Raw genomic sequence first — 19,948 nt, 5'->3', positions numbered from 1 at the left:
TCTCTGCAAACGGGAACAACAGAAACAAACTTTTGTTTTAGATATTTGTAGGAACTAAGTAAAATCTTTGATCTCGAGAGGGCTTCCTGTTTGTAGGAAGAAAAACCCTGGGTGCCGGGATGGGAGCAGGGAGCTTGAGCAAGCCCGTCCTGCTCACTGGAAGCCCCCGTATCACTTGGCACACTTCTGTGATGATGGTGGAAGCAGGGAAAGCTGCCGGGGACAGGTTTCATCCCTGGGCTGCACAAGGCCCTGGGGATGAGGGATGTCTGGGCACAGTCCCTGCTCTGGTCCTCCGGTGCCTGTGTCCAGCAGGTGGCCTTGCGGAGACCGGCACAGGTTTTGCCCTGGCACCCTGCAAAGCCTCTTCCTTCCCTTTGCAGTAAACTTTCAGCCATTTATTTGGCTGATAAATAAATTGGGAGCTCTCCCAGCAGCTGGTCAGGAGTTGTCGTGGCTGCACGGATCCGAGCGCAAGCACCGTGGTGATGCAGATGCCCCGTGCCGATGCGGGCGGGATGCAGGCGCTGGCAGCCCTCTGCCCACCCCAGGGCACCCCGCAGCGCGCGTCCCCTCCGCCGGGCGCCTGCGTGTGCCGGAGCATGGGGCAGGACAGAAATATGCCTCTGGAGATAACGCGGGTCCCGCCAGCTGCCATGTCCATCTTTGGCCGGCTCTCCGGTTACCAGCCGCCTCCTCCAGCTGCCTCCAAAGACAGGCAAAGTCACCTCGCGGCGCCTGCGCTGGAAACCGCGGGGAAACAGAGGGGGGATCGCGGGCAGGGATGAGATTGATGGGATTTCTGTTGAAGGAGTGAAGGGCGCCGCGTGTCCGCCTGAGCCATGGCGTCGCTGTGCTACAACAAGGGCTGCGGGCAGAGGTTTGATCCCGAGCACAACGCCGAGGGTAAGCGGGCTCCTGCCCCCCGATGCTCTCCTGGTCTGGGGCCTCAGCTGCCGCAGCGTGCCAGCCCCGCGCCTGCCAGCAGGCAGCTCGGGGGAGCGGCTGGGAGGCACGGGCAGGATCGCCCTTCCTGGAAGGCTCCGAATGCTTTTCCCTCTTCAGATTCCTGCCTGTACCACCCGGGCGTCCCCATCTTCCACGACGCCCTGAAGGTAAGAGGGGCCGCAGCCCACAAGGTGGGACCTTGTGCCCAGCGGGGACATCCGCCCCGACCCTCTTGTCCTCTCCTGGTGCCTAGGGCTGGTCCTGCTGCAAGAAGCGCACGACGGACTTCTCCGAGTTCCTCTCCATTAAGGTGAGCGACTCGCACCGGCCGGCCCCCAGCCAGGGGGTTCTTGGCTGCTGCCTCTCGCAGGAGGGTGCCAAAGCGGCTGGGACCCCCGCGCGGCTCGGGCCCCCAGCGCCATGGGGTGTCCGAGCAGCCCCGGGGGCGGGAGGAGGCAGCAGAGCCGGGGAGGTGGGGAGGCTCTTTGCTGTCCCTCTGCCGCCAGGCTGGGGTGGGACAGAGCTGAGGCCTTCCCGACGGGATCTGCACCTGGGATTGGCCTCGGGAATCCCTGGGGACACGGTCCCTGCGCTGGCGTAGGGTGGGAGCCCGGCCCTGCAGGATGCAGAGCCACCAGGTCGCAGGAACTCACCGGGGCTGGGAGCAGCCTCCAGGGCAGAAAGGGCAAAGCAGGCACCGGGCTCGTCTCTGCTGCTCAGGGATGCACAAAGGGGTTCCACTGCAAGGAGAAGCCCCCTGAGCCTCTCCAAGAGGAGAGCTCAGACAAGCCGAAGGCCAAGCCAGTGGCGGAATTCATCATCCAAGGACCAAAATCAGCTGAGAAGATGCAGCGGGAAAGACCAAGGTGAGAGAGGCTCAGCTGGTGGCATCGCCTGGCCACGCTGCTGCTTGTGCACGTGCCTTGCCCTGCCTGCCTCCTGGGAAGGAGCAGCAACACTTAAATTGCAAAAAAAAAAAACAACACTCGGCCTTTGTTGCTGTTGTTTTCCAGCTCTGATGAGCCACGACAACTGCTGCCAATTAAAGTATCCAGGTCTCTGGAGCAGGCGCTGGAGAAACTGAGCCTGTCCCCCAATGCCAAGGTGCCCGAGGGCGGCTGCACAGGTAGTTGTGAGTCCGCAGCTGAGGGTCTGGCAAGCCCGGAGCGGGGGCTGTGGGAGGGCTGGGGACAGGCGGTGCGTGTCCCCGAGCCAAGCTGTGCTGTCCTTGCAGGGGAGGTGGCCGTGCAGGTGAGAGCCGGCACCACCTGCAAGAACGCAGCCTGCAAGGCGGTGAGTACCCGGCGTCCCCGCACGCTCTGCGCCGCTCCGCGGTTTACCTGGGTAAAACGGGCATGGAATAGAATAATTGCTGCCTGCTTCTCACTCCTGCCGTGCAGCACACTTTCTGCCTCGCCCCAAGGCTGCCTAGTGCAGGACGGCCTGACTGCGGCAAGGCATGCGCCGGAGGGAGGCCAGCACGCTTGGGAAGAAGCAGGAGGGAGGTGGATGCGGACACAGGACTGACACACTCTGGGAAGGAGGGGAAGGGACAGGGCAGCTGAGGGTCCCGAGCATCCCTAAGGAAGTTTCTGCAGTGCCCAAACCATGCCATTGCTGCCCAGCCCCGTGCTGTGCTGGGGAGAGGGGCTCGGCGGGGTGGTGCTGTGGGCATGCACCGGTGTCCTGCCACGGCCGGGTGCTGCCAGCAGGGAGCAGGGCCTGGGGCTGCCCCCAAAAAGTCTTCTCAGATGCTGGACCCTGGCAAAAGGGTGACGACGGGCAACATGCTGTGACCATTGTGGGAATGAGCCCTGATGCCTGGCCATGCCATGCCGTGCCGGAGGCACAGCCAAGCCTTCCCTCTGCTTCTTGCCCCGCAGGTCTACCAGGGTGCAGAGAGCAACGCGGAGGTCTGTACTTTCCACCCTGGTGTTCCTGTCTTCCACGAGGGGTAAGAAACCTCCCTTTACTGGGGAGTACACTGACCTCGCTGTGGGCTGAAAGCGGTCCCGTGGGGTCCTGCCCCTGCGGGGGTCCTGCTGCCCGCTCAGGCGGCCCCGCTCCCCGCAGGATGAAGTACTGGAGCTGCTGCGGGGTCAGAACCACGGACTTCAGCGCCTTCCTGGAGCAGCCGGGCTGCAGCACCGGGCGGCACTGCTGGACGGGGAAGGCGGTAAGGGAGCCCTTGGGGAGGTGACTGAGCAAAGTGCCTCCGGGAAAACCTCTACTGGCACCCGAGGATGCGTTTTCCCTTGCTCTGCATTAACATGGATTTCCATATTTAATTCCCTTAACTTTCATAATTGCTCACAGATGATTGTATCAGGGTTTGAATGCTGAATCCTCACCCATCTGTTGTTTAAAACCCTGCCTCTGCATTCACAAAACCTGGCAGCTCTCACGCCTGTGGCACGGGTGCAATGGCAAGCTGAAGGAGGGCTGCCTCTGCCCTCTGCTCCAGGAGCTCGGTGTGGCTGGTGCTGCAGGCTGCCGCACAGGAACAGGCAGTTGAGCACAGGAAAAGCCCTGCAAAAATCCCCCAAAAGTTTTGGCGGATGTCTGCAAATGACTGAGGTTGTTTTCATGAAGCTTTCTCGCTGCAGCTGCTTCTCAGGAGGGACCTCATCCGCACTGGCTGTTGTGGCAGGGCCACGAGGGGAAGATGCCAATTCACGACTGTGTGTGTGTGTGTGAGTTTCTCTTAGCTGGCAGCAGGCTGGAGCTGGGAAAGTTGCAACAAAGCAGCCCAGGATATCTCTGGAAGTGCATCATGTTCTTCTGAGTCAGCACTGCCAGACTGCCTGAGCAGCCCTCTCTGAGCTCAGGATGTTCTTTGTCCTGGGCTGAAAACATGCAGGGGGTGTAAGGGAGACTGCTTTGAGAGGGCATCTTCTGCTGTCCCTGCAGAGTGAATGAACTGTGACGTTGTGCTGCAAATGCTTTGGGCCTGCTCCTGGTGTGAGCCTGGGCACAGCAGAGCGGCCCTGGAACAAGGGGATGTCTCTGCTCTTAACACGTCCTTCTGGAGCACAGCACAGATGTCCTGTGTCGCATGGGGCAGTCCGGCAGGGGCTGCCCACCTCCACACAAACCACCTCCCCTCAAAAACAAGATGCAGGGTTTGCTCTCACTCAGCTGACGCTGTCCTTAGCTGGCACTCTGCGAAGGAGAGACACACAAAGAGCATCCTCTGGCACAAACGTCCCCTCTGCTGCCTTGGGGGACGCCACGCCGTGACGGGTGTTTCTCCCCGGCAGGACAAGAAGGCGGTGTCGTGCCGACAGGACTGGCACCAAACCAGCAGCCAAGTGGTGGTGACAATCTACGCCAAGAACCCCCTGCCCGCCCTCAGCAGCGTGAAGGCCAACCGCACCGTGGTGAGTGGGGCTGGCAAGCTGGCTGGGGCTTTCACGGCACCCCATGTCGGTGAGCCGACAGCCACAAGCCGGCCGGGTTGCCGGTGCTCTTCAGCCCCTCTTTGGGGTTGGCGCTTCCTGAGCTGAGAGCCCGGTGGCTTTGCGGCTGCAGCTGCCCAGCCACGCTGGCTCAGTGGCTTTCGGCCTCAGCGTGGGGCTTTGTCGGCCTCCAAGACCTTCAGCTGGTGGCAGAGGTGGAGCTGCAGCATGGGGAAGGGGTGAGAGTCAGCTGCTGAGGGATCGGCAGTTACACTGCAGCTGGGATGTGGGATGCAGTACAGCGCAGGAAGGCAGCTGCGCTGTCCAGGGAACAGCGCTGGAAGTGCTGTGCTGCCCCACTAAGATAATTTTCTGTTGATCTTTCAGCTTGAGGTTCACGTCATCTTTGAAGGGAATAAGATTTTCCAGGCAGAACTCGATCTCTGGGGGGTAAGATCCTGTTTACTTTGATTTCCCTGTTCCAGAAATCTGCATGGGGACGGGCTGCAACGCTGTAGAGCAGCCCGAGCTGTTAGAGAAGCATTTGCAGCCCCAAGTACAGGCTCCCAGTAAGGAAAATTACTCCCTTTATGGTCTCAGACTTTTGAAAAAGCAGCAAAGCAGTTGCTGCTACAATTTCTGCACAGTCCTTCCTGTGCATGCAGCACGAGGGAGTCTTTAATTGCATTATCACGCAAAAACAGTGTGGCCCACGGGACTCTGCTGTTTCCCGAGAACAGGCTGGCGTGTCTGTGGAACAAACAGCCATTTCACAGTCCCTCTCTCGGTGTTATTCACTGCCAGCTCCTGAGGACCTGCAGAGATCACAGCTCCATCGCGGCTGTCACAGCAGAGGGGACTGGTTTATCTTCAGAGCTCCTGTTTTCTAGAGCAGCAAATGCTGATGGGGAAATTATGTTTTTCTCTATTGATCCTGTATGGGTAGCACCCTGCATGAGCCGTGTCTGGACTGCCTGGGCTCTGTGCCTGGCTGCTCCGTTCTACCTGAAGCGCCCTGGCTGCTTTCTTTTAAATATTGCCACGGTGCTGGCTTGTTTTTGGGACTGCCTGGGAGCCGGGTCACCCAGATGCTGGCATTTATAGCCATCTCCACTGGCTATGTAGGAAATACCACAGGGGTTGTGAGGAGGGCCTTGGTGGTGGCTGCGCTGATCCCTGACTGAGAGCAGAGCTGGGTGTCGCTGCTGGCTCTGCAGGCCTTCTGGATTTGGCTCTCCCTGAACCTGGCTCAGTCCCCGTGCTTTTGGAAGCAGCGCAAGGGGCAAGACTCGCTCTCCAATTCCTCAGCCACTTGCCAGCTGCAGAGGAGCAGCGAGACTCAGCAATTTGCATGCGTCCTTCTTGCCTTTATTCCTCTTGTGTGCTGCCTGCGCCCGCCTGCAGCAGAGCGTGCTGCTGGCCGTGGAGGCACCGTGCCTTGTAGCTGTGTGGAGAGGGCTGTAACGGAGCCCAGCGCCAGCACCAACATGCTGCTGAGGTGTAACACCAAGCTCAGCTGGACGCCGGGACTCATCCTGCTCTGCCCTGAGGAGGGGAGGACTCTCATCTTTTCCCCTCCGTCACGGCTCTACCGATGGTGGGAAGGACGAGCACGTGCTGCTAGCCCGCTCCTGCTCATCTTAACGTGCCCTGCTCTCTCTCCAGGTCATCGAAACGGAGAAGAGCTTTGTGAGCATGGTCCCTACCAAGGTGGAGATCACGCTCTGCAAAGCCAGCCCGGGGCCCTGGGCCAGGCTGGAGCACCCCCAGAGCAGGGCGTGCTCCCAGGGGGAGCCGGAGAAGGCGGCTGCCAGCACGGAGGAGCCGGAGGAGGACTCTGACGACAGCCTGAGCTGGTCAGAGGAGGACGACGAGGAGACGGAGGCACCTAACAGCACGGCGCTGCCGAGGGGCTTTGACGCCAGCTCTGGATTAGCAGCCCAAACCCAGAGCAGCATGTAACGCCCCCCCCCCGCCTTGGGTCACAAGGGGCAAGCAATAAAAAACACAGAGCAAAGGATGCAAAACTTGAGATATCTCCGTGTACAAAGCTGGGACAGGCAACGCAGATTCCTTTTAACCACCCCGACGGCTCCCCCCCCTCAGCCTCTGCCCCCCCCCGGGCCCGCGTAACGCGGGCCCGGGGGGGGGAAGAGGCTGGGGGGGGGGGGGGGGGGGAGCCGTCGAAAGATGGCGGCTCCCCACAGCGGCGCCCCCTCGCGGAGCCGCAGCCGCCGCCATGACTGCGCCTGCGCCCGGCGCCTGCGCGCGGCGGGGTGCGGCCGGCTCCCGGGTTCGCCGCCGCCGCCGTCCCGGGAGCAGCGGGCACCGGGCGGCCCTGAGGTGAGCGCGGCCCCTGCCCCGCGCCGGGCCCTGAGGGGAGGGGAGGCGGGGCGCCGGCGGGGTTTACCTGGCCGCTGAGGGGAAGGAGGAGCGGGGAGGGGGGGCAGGAAGGGCAGGAAGGGGAAGGGGGGCACCGGGGGGGGGCGGCTTCCCTCAGGGCAGCGAGGAGCAGCCGGCGGGGGTGCTGGGGCAGGGCCCGGGGGAGTCTCCGAAGGGGAATTCGGAGGTGCGGGGAGGGCACGGCGACGGCTCGGGCTGAGCTCGTCCCCCGGCCGGTTTCCTGCGGGGAGATGTGCAGGAAGTGCGGCGGCCCCGCCGGCAGGTCCTCGGCTTTCCTCTTCCGCAGGGCAGCTCGCGGCCAGGCGGGTACGCAGCCGGGCCGGCGGTAGTAGGTGGGCGGGGGGTGCGTTCCCTTCTTGCAGAGGTTTCTCTGGCTCCAATGCTAAGCGTTTTCTCCCTTTACAGGGACGCAGAGGAGTGGTCGTACGTGATCTACCCGAAAATCCCCGCCGCATTCCTGGCTCGAGAGGAGCACAAGGCTGGAGGAAAACGCTGGCCGAAAACGCTGTCCGAAAACGTTCTCGCAGCCTTCGACAAGTGATTTCGGGAGGCACAGGTATTGTCTCGGTCAGGCCTGCTGTGCAGATCTTCCACGAGCTTAATGGCTCTCCGCCTGAGTTCTGTAAACTCGGTATCTGTAACGTCCTGCAGCGAGGAATTCCTAGCTTCACCTCGGGCTGCCAGAAGACACGCTACCTTTTATTTGTTCTGAGCCTCCCTCCTTCTGATTTAATTTGGCATCCCTTTGTTCTTTCCTTTAAAAGAGCCGGTGAATAGTCAGTGTCTATTTACTCTTTATAAGCACTTGTGATTTCCACCGTATTTACTCTGAGTTAGAAAAAAAAAAACTTTAAATGCTTTTGTTCGTTGTGTGTACCCTGTGCTTATAGCACGTGTCTCGCACTGGAGTGCGGCGCTCCTTGTGCCTGCTTCATTAGGTGTGTCCTGCTTGTCCCAAGCCTGTTTTTTGCTTTTAAAAACTTTAAGTTCTCTTCTATGCTATGTAATTTACATCTGGCGTGAAGACTGTGTTTGGCCAGTTTGCCAGCGTACGGTTGCACTCGGGTCTCTATAGGGAACTGACAGCTATGAGGCATTATTTGTCATTTTGGCTTTTGAGCTGTTTCCATAAAAAAGAAGCTTTTAAGTGTTCATAGGAGGAACTTTACAGACATGTTGGAAAAACAATGAAATATGTGGTTTGCCATTGGTAGGGGAATGCACAGTTTGATTTGCTTTCATGATGAGGTTGTGATTTTTCTGTCCTAATGTTTTGACACAATTTGGTGTCATTTATTATAGAGGTTTTGTATCGTTAAAAGGAGTATTTTATTTATTTACTTTACATTCCTATGTCCGTGTGGTAAATCTGGTGGACTGCTGAGGCACTCCTTTCTCACTGGTACCTTCTGCTCTCTTTTCAGAACTGCAATACTTGATACAAATAAGACTGGCAAATAGGGCAATACTGTAGCACAGAAGCCATGATAAAATACCCACTGAATGCATGCTTGAACTTGTGTTTTAATTGTATCAAAACTATTTAAAGAGACTTTTGAAAACTGTTATTGATTGACCAAGGGCATTTTTTTGTTTGTTTTACTTCCCAGTGAAATTTGGGGGTAGAAGAGGAGAAATCAAAAGTGATTCAAAAGCGAATCAAAAAAGTGTGGGGGCTTTTATTTTTGAGGAAGAAGTCCAGATTTTCTCAGTATACATGGTACCCCTCAGATACAACAGTGGCTCTCTTCCAACTTCTCTTAAAAACAGTGTTTATACTCCCAAGGAATGCCGGTTGACAAGGTGATAGGAAGGTAGACTAACAGCTGTTTTTTTTTTTTTTTTTTTTTTTCCCCCACCTCAAATCAAAACCAGGGTGGCTTTAACTGGATTTGTCATTCATCCTGTAATGTGCTTAGTTCTCCTAGCAGAACTTAGTCACTGAGGTACTGTCTTTTTTCCTTTAGCAGTCAGTACTGAATAAATCTGTAGAAGCTAGGAAGGACCTATAAAAAGTGGTCGGTGTATGCGATAGCCAGGACCTCTGCAAGTTGCCTGCATCTCCCAGGAGGAGTGCAGTGGATCTGGGTGTGGAACCCTGCCGTCCCAGCTCCTGGTCTTACGCCTTTACTGTGACCACCCTTGAAGCACATTAGGGGCGTTTTGTTTAAACAAGTTCTGAAGGGTACCATCGTGACAAGTCCATGCTTTTGCATGTGGTTGCAAGGACATCAAGTTTAGTACTCTGCAGCTTCTGATTATGGCAGGATACATTTCATTTTCGTATCCTGTGCGGATTTGGATACCTACTGATGTTCTAGTTTTTAGTTCCTGTACAGCTGCACTTTGGTGTAGTCTTATTTTACGGTTGTGCAGCTGTTTCATTGGCTTGTTTCTAACACGTTGTAATCTTGGATTCATACAACTTAAGTTCATTGCTATTTGGTCACTCATATCACTACTCTCCTATAAAATCTGGGGTATGAGTGCCTGTAGTAAGAGTATTGAAGCATTGAGGTTTGTGTGGGTGAGGTGCCTGAATAGCTCATGCAGAACGCTGTTTTCTCCGTGGTTCCCTAAGAAATACTGATTATATGGTGAAGTTTGTGTTTCTTCCTTTTTTTTTTTTTTTTTTAAGTAAATGGGTAAGCCAATTTCAGCCTAATTTGCTAGGGATATAGGTCTTAAAAACATTATTTGAAAGGTTTTGGGAAGTTTCCTTTAGCTTAGAAACAATTCTTTATTTGTTTATTTATTTGGTGAAAAATAGGAAGGTCTTTATCGTGTCCGCACTGAGACGTGAGAATTGTGCTCTTGTTAGACATCAGCAGTGTGTGTGGAAGCTGGACTTGAAGCTCCACAGAAGCGAGCTCCCTTGGTTCTGCTGTTCGCAGCACTTGGAGCTCTGGGTCGTGGGCTGGTGGTTCTGCTGTGCTGCTGAAATCTGGCAGGGCTCGTTAATTTCTTTCCCCTCTGCTGCCACTGGGGCTGTTGGATCTTTTGTTTCTCTTGCCCTACAGGTAAATGGCAGGACAGAAAGCGGTGTGAAAACTTTGAAAGGCATTCAGAAGTCCAAGTAGGTCATTCATTGCTGAAGGAGTAGTCAGGGTATTAGGGAAGAGGTCTCCTATTTAGCTTTTTTTACTCTTTCTTGGCATGCATGCTCAAGTTTGGCACTTGTCCATTCGTTTAGCGCTTGCCTAAAACAATGGAGAGTAAGCTGAGCTGTTATGGAATAGTAACACAGTCTCGATTAGACTACTGAAAGCCCCTTTTATCTTCCCTGTTAGATCTGGCGGCTAAGTTGCACAAATCAAAAATCTTTTAGGCTCCTTTGTATGGGTGAGGATGTTAGGATATAGTTAGAGCTGCAGTTTGTCGTTGAAAGGTTCTGCCTGATTTTATGTATGGACGGCGTGAATCATCTCTGAAGTTTTTGTTACTGGAAAATGAGCAATTATGTCGTTTAGATTTCTGAACTTCTGCTTGCTCCAGATAAAGCAGTATCAAACTTCTGAGTCTGCAAAACTGGGAGGGATTGATCAAAGGTGGTGAATAGAACAATACAGCTTAGTACAGGTGACTTCTGCTGAACTCCTGGTGCTTTTTCTGCTCATGTTTGGCCAAAATGTGGCCCTATCCAAACCGGAGAGAGAGAGATGTAGAAAACCTGACAAACTCTTTGAAAACAAGGTTATCAAAGAGCAGTATCAAAGCTAAAATCCACCTAACAGAGGCGTCTAGTGTTAATGGAGCGAGGGCAGAGACATATCCTGCTAAGAAATAGTTCCTCTGCCAAGAACTTTTCAAAGTGCAGGAAGTATAAAAAAGTATCAATCTAAAAAGCCCCAGAAGAATTCAGTTGTGTTTCCTCTCTGTTTTCTCTCACTGTTTTCTCCCTTCTCTCAATTGGGAACTTTCCTTCAGACATATTGAAGAGAACATTTTCTCTCTCCCTCAAAAATATTTTGAGGTAATATGAAGTTACTCGATTTCACTTAGGATAGCTTTGGGGGGATGCTGGGGGTGAAACCCAAACAGTGAATTTCTCCTGCAGAAGTCCTGCTGGGTTACAGGAGAGCAAGCTGGCCGTGTTAGCGATACCCAAAAATATGTAATTAGGTCAGAACGGGAGCAGCTCTCCAGACGATGTCTCGACATGTCGATTGAGATCTTGCACATTCCAAAGGAAACGCCAGGTGTGCAGACAGTGAAAGCAGACTTTGCAGCATCCTCTGAGGAGGAAACTAACCCCAGCTGGAATGCCAGTTTGGTCATTCAGAGGCATTGATGGATAAGATAGAAATAACTTCTCTATGTATTTTTGTACAACACTTCTCTGGGGGGTAATGTGTGTTTTTTTTTTTTTTTTTAATTCCTTGAAAATTATTCCCATTCTGCTGTAACTGTTAGAACTCTTCACGTTGTGATGATCTTCTGCCTTAACTGTAATCAAAGTGCTTTCTCTGGCAGGACTCAGCAACCAGAATTACCTCTCACTACTTTGGACTTTCTGTTGACTCCTTTCTCTTGCCAAGTAACCTTTAAACTTCACTTTGAAGCTCGTGCCTAGCTTTCTGTTTCTAAATTCCGAGTCTTGCTTTTGATGCGTTGATGTGGTCGTCTGTATTTTTCTCTTTTTTCAGTTCTCCTTTCTACCTGTTGTATATGTTTTACTCCCTGAATTTTTTCCCCCAGAATTCTTTTAAAGCTTTTTTTTTTTTAAAAAAAGCAAACCCTACACTAATTTTCCTGCTCTTTGTAACGTTTGTTGGTGATGATTGATCGGGGAGTATGGTGTTTTTTATTGCTAGCATATATTCATGTAGCACGCAGTGCCAAGTTCCAAGGTGCTTGAGAAAAAAGAATTTTCCTCTCAAATTTGGACCTCAGCTTCTTGCTTTCTTATGAGTTTTGTTGTTATGCAAATTGTTTACAAGCAGAAATAAATAGAGACTCTGTACATGTTGAGCAGAGATTGTGGATTTAATATAAAAGGCTAGATGGAGGTAATACTGTTTGTTTGGCTGTGGCTTAAATTAAAAAATCCTTTGTCTTCCACATGTAAATCTTTAACCAAGCTACACCTGCTCACAGCCTACAGGTTTCTGGAGAGTGGGAGCATCTTTCTACTCTTTCTTTTGATTAATTTTCTAAATGCTTTGTTTTAGTACTAAATTTTGTATCCTGGTCTGTTTGTTTTTCTAGTCTGCATATGCCACACACGAATCCTTTCAGCTAAGAGAACCTACTTTAAAGGAGCCCTGCAGGGAAGCATACTTAAGAGCCCACAGGCTCTTTAATCATATTTGAATAGTTCATACTTAGCCTGATGCTTTGGCATTTTTGCATGGAGTTACTTCCTATTGCAACTGTTGCTCTTCTAAAAGTGAAGCTGCGGCCAGGTAATTCAAGATCTTAATGCTGTAAGAGCGTTATTCATATTCCAGGCTTTTTTTTTTTTTGTTGTTACCTTACTACTGTGTTCCAAACCGAAAGCTGCAAAGACCTCTTAAATAAAAACCCAGCCAAAATAATCTCCGAATAACACGCTTTCTTTAGAAAATTTTAACGAGATTGAATCAAGCTATTATGTTCTCCCATGGTACAGGGAACGTGTGGCATTGCAGTGTGCCAATATGAGAAACTGCCTGCGTTGTGTTACAGTACTGGTGCCTGGTAGGTGTGGGTGGTGATGCAATTCTGGGTTATCTTGCCTTTCTGTGAAAAATCCTGTGCAGAAATGAATAGCTATGTGAGCCCTTGGGGGAGCTCGTGGTTTGTGTTTTAAAGAGAGAGCTGTTTCCAAGGCTTTGCAATTTATCTATTTTAGAAACTAGGAACTGGGCATATAAAAGGCTTTGTGTGTCTCATTTTCCGTGAGACTTCTCTTACGGGTTTTGAATGCACGTGTCCAACTTAGCTCTGCCATCTCCGTGATGGCGCCTTTCACCAAGTGGTCAGAACAGCTGGCTGTTGCACAGGTACTTCGTTTGGAAATCATCTTCTGCTCTGAAATTGCCGGTCACCGCTAAAGTTTGCGACGCAGGACTTAATTCAGTGGTTTGAAGTAAACGCAGGAAACGTAGGAATTAACCCTAAAACCTGCTCTCTGCTGCAGTTCAGTGCTGCTGCCCTTGGCAGCTGCCGGTGCTCCCCTCCTCCGCGATCCACTCCCACCGTGTCGGACCAGTGGCTTGGCTGCACCAAGCGCTGATGCTCAGGCAACTGGGTGAAAGGACTCCTCAGCCTGTTTTAGCGTGCGGTCGCGGCTGAGAAGGTGGGCTGCTGCCTGGCCGGGGAAGGAACACGGTGCTTGGGAAGGTCTGAAGGCAGCCTCATCATCTGAAGGCAGGCTTGGCGCTGAGGGGAGCGTGCCAGAGCCGCAGGGAGGGCAGGGGGCGAGCCTGGGACAGCGAGTTACAGCTGCCCCTGTGGATGCAGCAGTGCTATGGCGCTGGGAGACGTCCCCTCTTCTGTCACTGTTTTGTGACCCTTAGACCCTCTGCGTTCAGAAACGCTGCCTTGTCTTGTATGCTGTTAGGAGCAGTGTTCAACCCCTTGATAATAAAATGCTGAAAATGTTTAATTTGTAACGATTTTGGTAGTTTTATATTAAAGAAAATTTCAACTCTTGGTTTTGCAAAATGCAACGAATGTTTCTAAGCCTCTAATTTGTTAGATTTTTACCTTTGTTTTGTTTTTTTGTTTTGTTTTTCTTCTAGCCCCCTTAAATGAAAATCTTGGTGCAACTGCTCTGGAATAATATATGCAGTCCTGCTGTTGGTTATTGCTGGTCAGTGCTCTTCTTTTTTATTGATTACCTTTATGATTTCCAGTGGCATGCCTCTCTCTTTACATTTGACTCTAGCCTTGAAGGATGACTGATGTTTCTGATGTATGATGAAATGCACACGTATGCTTTTCTGCCAAAGCTCAAAAGTACCTGTCAGATCTCATTTCAGGTGATTCATGATGTTTAAGCAATTTAATCCCTGCCCTTTTCAAAAAGGATAAACTGCTTCTGCATCTCTCTGCTGCTTCTTTCTTCCAAATTCCTCCCCTCACACATCCTGCTGAGTCTTTCTGGTGCAAGGTTTCAGCACTGCTTCCCACAACAGACCGCTTTTTAATAGCGAGTGCGTACATATATTTATATTTCCTTAAGCACTGTACGTTGTAGTGACCGAAAGCAATATCGGTCACTTGAGTAGCCTGCTGCAATGCCAAAGCTTAAGGTAGTTTATTTTCACCTAGTACAGAAGAATCATGTATGCTCCCAGGAGAATGATAATAGGATATAGATATAGATACAGACTTTGTCAAAAAGGACAGAGCTAGACTTAATAGTAACAAGCTGTTTATTTGTTTGAATGGTCTTGAAGGGGAATTTGGAGGAAAGGGATTTCGTGACTTCTTATTAGCGAAGTACTTCACCGTTGCTTGTTTTTATATTTCCTTTGCAATTTTGATGCTGTTGGAGTTGTGATTTTTCTGGAATGTGCAATGTAGTCCCTCCTACTAGTTGTTTCTTCTGTTTGAAGCAGCATATTTGGTGCTGGTTGCGAGTTGGGGATTACTGATAGTACCTCAAAGGCATTTGGGTGAGAAGGCAGATGCATGTTCCTTCTTGCTCAGGCTAGCAGTGGAAGCTCTAGCACAGAAATGAGCAACAAATGACTGTGCTTGTAGTTGTTCCATACTGTTTATGAACAGGAACATGAAAGTTCCTGTTCATGTAATAAAAGGTTAGAATGAACCGAGTTTTAGTCTATATCCACTTCATTATCAAACCTACTCCTTACATTTCAAGAAAGGGATAAGAAGGCCTTTAAGCATCACATATCTCTGGTAACATTTCCACAGCCTGCCCAGGAAGGCTGTTTGATTGCTGATCTCTTACATCGTGTGTTTTTTCTAATGCTTGTTATAAGCTTGCTTTATTTTACTTCAAGCCTATTAAGTTTTGCTTGTTCTGTCACCAATTAGTGAGAATAATCTGTTCTTGACCTCTTTAGAAAAATTCTTTATGTATTCTAATCTGGATACCATTTCTAGTTTTATTTCAGAGAACAGCTTTTCTTGTATGTGCTGCTGTCTGAACCTTTTGTCTCGTGTTTTCTGAATAACGTAGGTACTTGAGGTCTGATTGTGAGTTGAGTGAATTACTGTAGTAAACAGTAGCAGTGCAACCCAGCAATTGATATCTTGGCTTATTGCATACTTTTCGGACCTTTCTTTGTGCTAAACTTCCTAGGCAGTAGAATACATAGGCAAGAAGTGTCAATTCAGAGTGTGTGTGGACTTAAAGATGACAGAGTATCTTGTTACTGAGCGTGAGACCACGATCCTTTTCCGCTTGCAGGTATTTCCTAAGGACTTGTCCCTCTTGCCTGTGGGAAACTGTCTGGCCGTAAGGCAAGACTGTGGGAATTTGGCTAATTTGCACTTATGTGGTTGGAGAGCAGCCAGTTGTCACTGAGCTTTCAACTTGTTGCATCTCTGTTTCACTATTGTCTTTCTAGCCTCTGAGCTCTTCATAATGGCTTCTGAGACACTGAATATGTCTGGCTGTGATAAGAAATTGTTAGCAATATTAAAAACACTTGCAAAAGCATCTCTTAAAAATGATTGTCGTTGAGCGTGCTTTTTCTAACTTGTTCTCTTGCTTTGTGCAGGACTTTGTTTCTGGGTAAAGAATGCAGACTATAAAGTGCGTAGTTGTTGGAGATGGCGCTGTGGGAAAAACTTGTCTTCTCATCAGCTATACCACCAATGCCTTCCCCGAAGAGTACATCCCTACTGTGTTTGACAACTATAGTGCCCAAATGACTGTTGATGGCCGGACGGTTAGCCTGAATCTCTGGGACACTGCAGGCCAGGAGGAATACGACCGTCTGCGCACACTCTCGTATCCTCAAACCAATGTATTTGTCATCTGTTTCTCCATTGGTAGCCCCTCTTCCTATGCAAATGTGAGGCACAAATGGCACCCTGAAGTTTCTCACCACTGTCCTAATGTTCCCATTCTTTTGGTGGGCACGAAGAGAGACTTGAGAAATGACCTGGAAACAGTTAAAAAGTTGAAAGAGCAAAGCTTGGCTCCCACTACCCCGCAACAGGGGACTTCACTGGCTAAACAAATTGGAGCAGTCAAATATTTGGAGTGCTCAGCGTTGAATCAGGAGGGCGTTCGGGAGGTGTTTGCTGAAGCTGTTCGTGCAGTTCTGTATCCTGTGACAAAGAAGAACACAAGAAAATGTGTCTTATTGTAATTACCTCGGGTGGTGGATGTTCAAAGTTGAATAGTGACTAGAGTTTTGGAGGGCTTTTTAATGCGTTAAATTGAAGATTTGCATCTTGCACTAACAGCTCTAAGCAGAAATGGATTATGCAGAGAATATTCTTGCAGTCTTATTGCTTCAGGGAAACTGAAACAAAATAGTTTTTTTTTCCAACTGAGAGGTCAAATATATACTTAATTTTAAAGTTCCAGTCTCCAGCTTCTCCAGGGATCATTTGGCTTCTGTTCTTACTTAGTGGAGGAAAAGAAAAGAAGGGATGTCATTGAAGCCAGACGCCTTTACTAGATACCCATCAGTTACTAGACTTGCTGAAAAGCACAAATTCTGATAACTTTGCTTTAAGCATAGCTGCTGCTTTTCCCATCCCTTATGTACAGATCAAACTGGTTTTTACACACATCTGGCTGTCCAGTTGTTTGCCAAGTCAGAGCTTGAAAACAATTTGTTTACATGCAGAAATGCCTGAAATATTACCGAGACTCACCTTAAAGTGAACTGTGACCATTTATATGAAGAGTTAACATAAGGCATGTTTAACCCAATAAGCAGGACCCAGGGAACACCTGCAGTTATTTTGTTAATAGAAGCAGGAGATGATTTCTCCTAACCTAAGGAACTTAGGGTAATAACGATGAATCCCTTGAACGAGTGATTTTTACGCTGTCAAAATGGAGAGGCGGAAGAGTAGTTTAGATGCAAGTCTTCCATAATCTTCTAAACCAAGATAAGGTTTTACTTCACTCTCCAAAGAGACTTAACACCCTGGGAATAAACTTAATGATCTTCTTGGGCCGACTGAGATAGTTGGGATCACACTTAGTCTCGAGGTGAGCTTTTCAGTGTAATCCCACTGTCCCTTTGATGAATCCGAAAGACTTGGTAGAAGCTCATTTTCTCTTGAAGAATTCATTGCTTCACTTTTTAATGTTCTTGGAGCGACCACCTGAGATTTTACAGCAATTCCTTTGTTGTTTTTCTGGGAGATCATCAACAGAAAATTTGTATGTTCTGTTTACAGGAAACAGAAACGCTTATTTCTTCTGATGGTTTCAGTTAAGTTTGTAATGGTTAGCCAGTCACTGGATAGATTTACCTGGGCAATTTTCTCCCCTCTGCAAGGTGATCAGTTATTATAGACTGTTGTAACTGAAGTTCTATTTATGTACTTTTTTTTTTTTAAACTTTCTCTAGCAGCTCTAGTGAGTGACAGCTGGCTTTTATTTTCAGGATGTTCACTGTTTTTTGTGTGTGATTCTGGGACCAGCTGAGGAGTGAGCGCATGAAACCTTCCTTAGTCTTAACCTTCCAGCTTGGTAGTATGAAAGCAGCATGCTTCAAAGATGCTTTGTATGAAACCAATGGTGCTGGACTGGGCTTTGTTGTCTGAGGTTGACAGTACTGTCTTTGTCCAGATGCAGCCTCGATTGGTAATTCAGAACTTGCTTTCTTGTGATTCCCACACATGCAAAACTGCACTGTGTATACCCTGGTCAGAAAAAAAAAAAAAGCCTTATTTTAGCAAGAGGACAAAATATATCAACAAGGTTAATTTGTGTTAATTTGACCTTGCTTTATCTGATACAAAAAAAATAATACAGGTAGATAAACACATTCGTATTTGTGCCCTTATTCCCCTCTTTGAAGAGGATGTGCCTTTCTTCAGCTGTTTTAACTGTTGCTGACACTAACCGCAATTTTTGTGTATTGGATGTATGCTCGTACAGGTACTGCTTTAGCAAGCTGCAGCCCATAGATGTAAACCGCAGTTAATTCAGGTATTGGTGTAAGCGGCTAGTAAAACAGTACCGAGTTTCATACATTGCCTGATGGCAGGCAACACCAAAACGCCCGTAGCACATGATGTTTGCAGAAACCTGGAGACTTCTGCATATTTTTCTTCACCAAGTGCCATTGTCTGGAGTGTCGTTGCATTTTTTGCACTTGTAGAAGAAGTGCTGGTCCGGATGTGGCTCCTACCGTAATGCCCCGCAGGCTGTGAGGGAGTAGGAGTATTTCAGTGAGGAAACCTCTGCTCACCATGCTCTGCCTTTTCTTCAGTAATATGCCTTTACTGTGGGCTTGACTTGCTGGCAGCAATTAATCCTGTGCCTTGTAATGCAAGATTATTTTCTGTAGGTAAATTTCAGTAACTGAGTAAATAGAATTTATCATGTTTAAGATATATTTATTTAAGCCAGTGCACATGTTTTTATAATGCAGGTCAGGCTTAAATCAACAGTCTGGTTACCCTGGTGCAAGCCCATAACCTCTGCTTAATTGAGATGTACTTTAAAAACTTTGTGATATATTTGAACTGCTCTTAAATAGGCTTTTGATGTCAACAACAGGCACCTCTTTTTTTCTTTTTTTTTTTTTTGCTACACAAACTTGCAATTTTGTACTGAAGCTACTACTGTTTTTAAAAGTTTTTACTTCTTTACATACTGAAATCTTGTAGTTCTGCATCTTTTGTGGCTATTCCTAACTGGATGACAATAATTTTGCAGATGAAGTCCTGTGAGCAAGTATTGTTGCACACACCCTGTTTCTGTAGGCTCACAGAGCAGCTGTCCTGGTGTTAACTGGAAGAGGGTATGGTGAGATAAAATTCTACTAAATCAATTTATTTGAATTGATTACATTATTGCTTACATGATACTAGAACACTTTATCCCCATCTAGATTACTTAATAAATAGATTGCACAGCAGTACTGAGGATATTAACACAATAGTGAGGAAAATGAACAGAAAGTGAACTTTGAACAATTTCAGCAGCTTTTTACTGATTTCAGAGTACCTCATCAATAGTCATTTAGGTGCCTTGTATTTGTATCTTTCTGTCAGGAGCAAAAATCCTGCTGGTTGACAGCTGATTTATTCCAGTGTCTGTTTTTCGTGAGAATGACCTTCAGGAGCGCACAAATCCAATGAGCTTTTCCATGCGGTTGGCATTCTCAGTTTATGATCTTCTTTTTTTCCTACAATTTCTGGTGCATTTCATTGTAAGTAGCCCAGTGCTTCAGTCTGCAATCCATCCCCTTCTTCCCATTTTTTTTTCCTGTGGACAGGTAACAAATGCTTCACACAATCACGTGGCTGGATTTTGTCTGTTCAGAAGATCAGGGTACCCCAGAGTTAAGTCGTGAGGGTTTCCCGAACTGTTCAACATTCTTTCATTTGTTTACTTAGTGGAAATGGCAGCACGTATGTCATAATTCACAGAAGAGGCTCTCTGTGAAGAGACTGGTTTTAATCTTTCAGCTTATGAATCATTTCTCAAATACGTAAGCATTTTGAAAACGCAGTTGTGGCCATCCACACGGCATCGAGCAGTTCAGGAATTCTGCGTCCGAAGGATGCTGCGAGGCGTGTTTAGGTGTGTAAGTGCTTTCTTCAGTTTACAGCTGTCGCTATTTATATGGAATTTAAACTAGAGAAGCCTCACCGTGCTTTGTCGAGTGCTAAACCTTGCTCTGTAGGAACCTTGGTGCTGCTTGGGCTCGCCTGGAGGAGCGGAGGATGTCTGGAAGAAGGGTTCGCCCTGGCGCTGCCCGTCCCGGCGGGAGCCCAAGACTAAGTGTGGTACTGATACATACACTGGCGACTTGATTTTATACTATAAAAGAATTTGTATTACAGCTAACAGTTTTAAAAGATTTTTTTTTTTTTTAAATTATGCGAAATTAAATTGTAATAAAACCTCTCCTCATCTCCGTGGCTCTGCTGTTAGCTCATTCCCTGCTTCGTAACGGGGCTGGTGTGGAGGCGGCTCTCTCCTCCTCGGCCTCCGCTGCCTGGAGGGGGTACGGGACTGGGGGCGGCGGTGTGTGGGGTCGGGGGCGTGTGTGGGGTTGTGTGTGGGGTCGGGTGTGTGTGTGGGGTGGGGTGTGTGG

The 19,948-nt window shown here is 49.0% G+C and overlaps 2 protein-coding genes across 5 annotated transcripts; both read left to right on the top strand.

The window, feature by feature from the left end:
• The first annotated feature begins 551 nt into the window (after positions 1 to 551).
• Positions 552 to 6,378, top strand: ITGB1BP2 (integrin subunit beta 1 binding protein 2). The gene is made up of 11 exons (XM_013183698.3): positions 552 to 906; positions 1,066 to 1,115; positions 1,202 to 1,258; positions 1,669 to 1,814; positions 1,962 to 2,074; positions 2,183 to 2,241; positions 2,832 to 2,902; positions 3,022 to 3,124; positions 4,209 to 4,328; positions 4,734 to 4,796; positions 6,012 to 6,378. The coding sequence occupies exons 1-11, from the start codon at positions 843 to 845 to the stop codon at positions 6,306 to 6,308; spliced, it is 1,143 nt and encodes a 380-aa protein (XP_013039152.2). The 5' UTR covers positions 552 to 842; the 3' UTR covers positions 6,309 to 6,378.
• A 173-nt stretch (positions 6,379 to 6,551) lies between these two features.
• On the top strand, positions 6,552 to 19,764 carry LOC106037699 (rho-related GTP-binding protein RhoG-like). Of its 4 annotated transcripts, none has more exons than XM_067004967.1 (4): positions 6,552 to 6,689; positions 7,155 to 7,305; positions 13,475 to 13,545; positions 15,428 to 19,764. In XM_067004967.1, the coding sequence occupies exon 4, from the start codon at positions 15,449 to 15,451 to the stop codon at positions 16,022 to 16,024; it is 576 nt and encodes a 191-aa protein (XP_066861068.1). In that variant the 5' UTR covers positions 6,552 to 6,689; positions 7,155 to 7,305; positions 13,475 to 13,545; positions 15,428 to 15,448; the 3' UTR covers positions 16,025 to 19,764. The 4 variants fall into 4 exon arrangements, with proteins under 4 accessions (XP_066861068.1, XP_066861070.1, XP_066861069.1 ...); XM_067004968.1 differs by lacking the exon at positions 6,552 to 6,689 and adding an exon at positions 6,873 to 7,055; XM_067004969.1 differs by lacking the exon at positions 13,475 to 13,545.
• Positions 19,765 to 19,948: the final 184 nt, after the last annotated feature.

This window comes from Anser cygnoides, chromosome 13, assembly GCF_040182565.1.
Source record: "Anser cygnoides isolate HZ-2024a breed goose chromosome 13, Taihu_goose_T2T_genome, whole genome shotgun sequence".
In the NCBI taxonomy this organism is placed as follows: Eukaryota; Metazoa; Chordata; class Aves; order Anseriformes; family Anatidae; genus Anser; species Anser cygnoides.
This window is presented reverse-complemented; position numbering and strand designations above follow the sequence as displayed.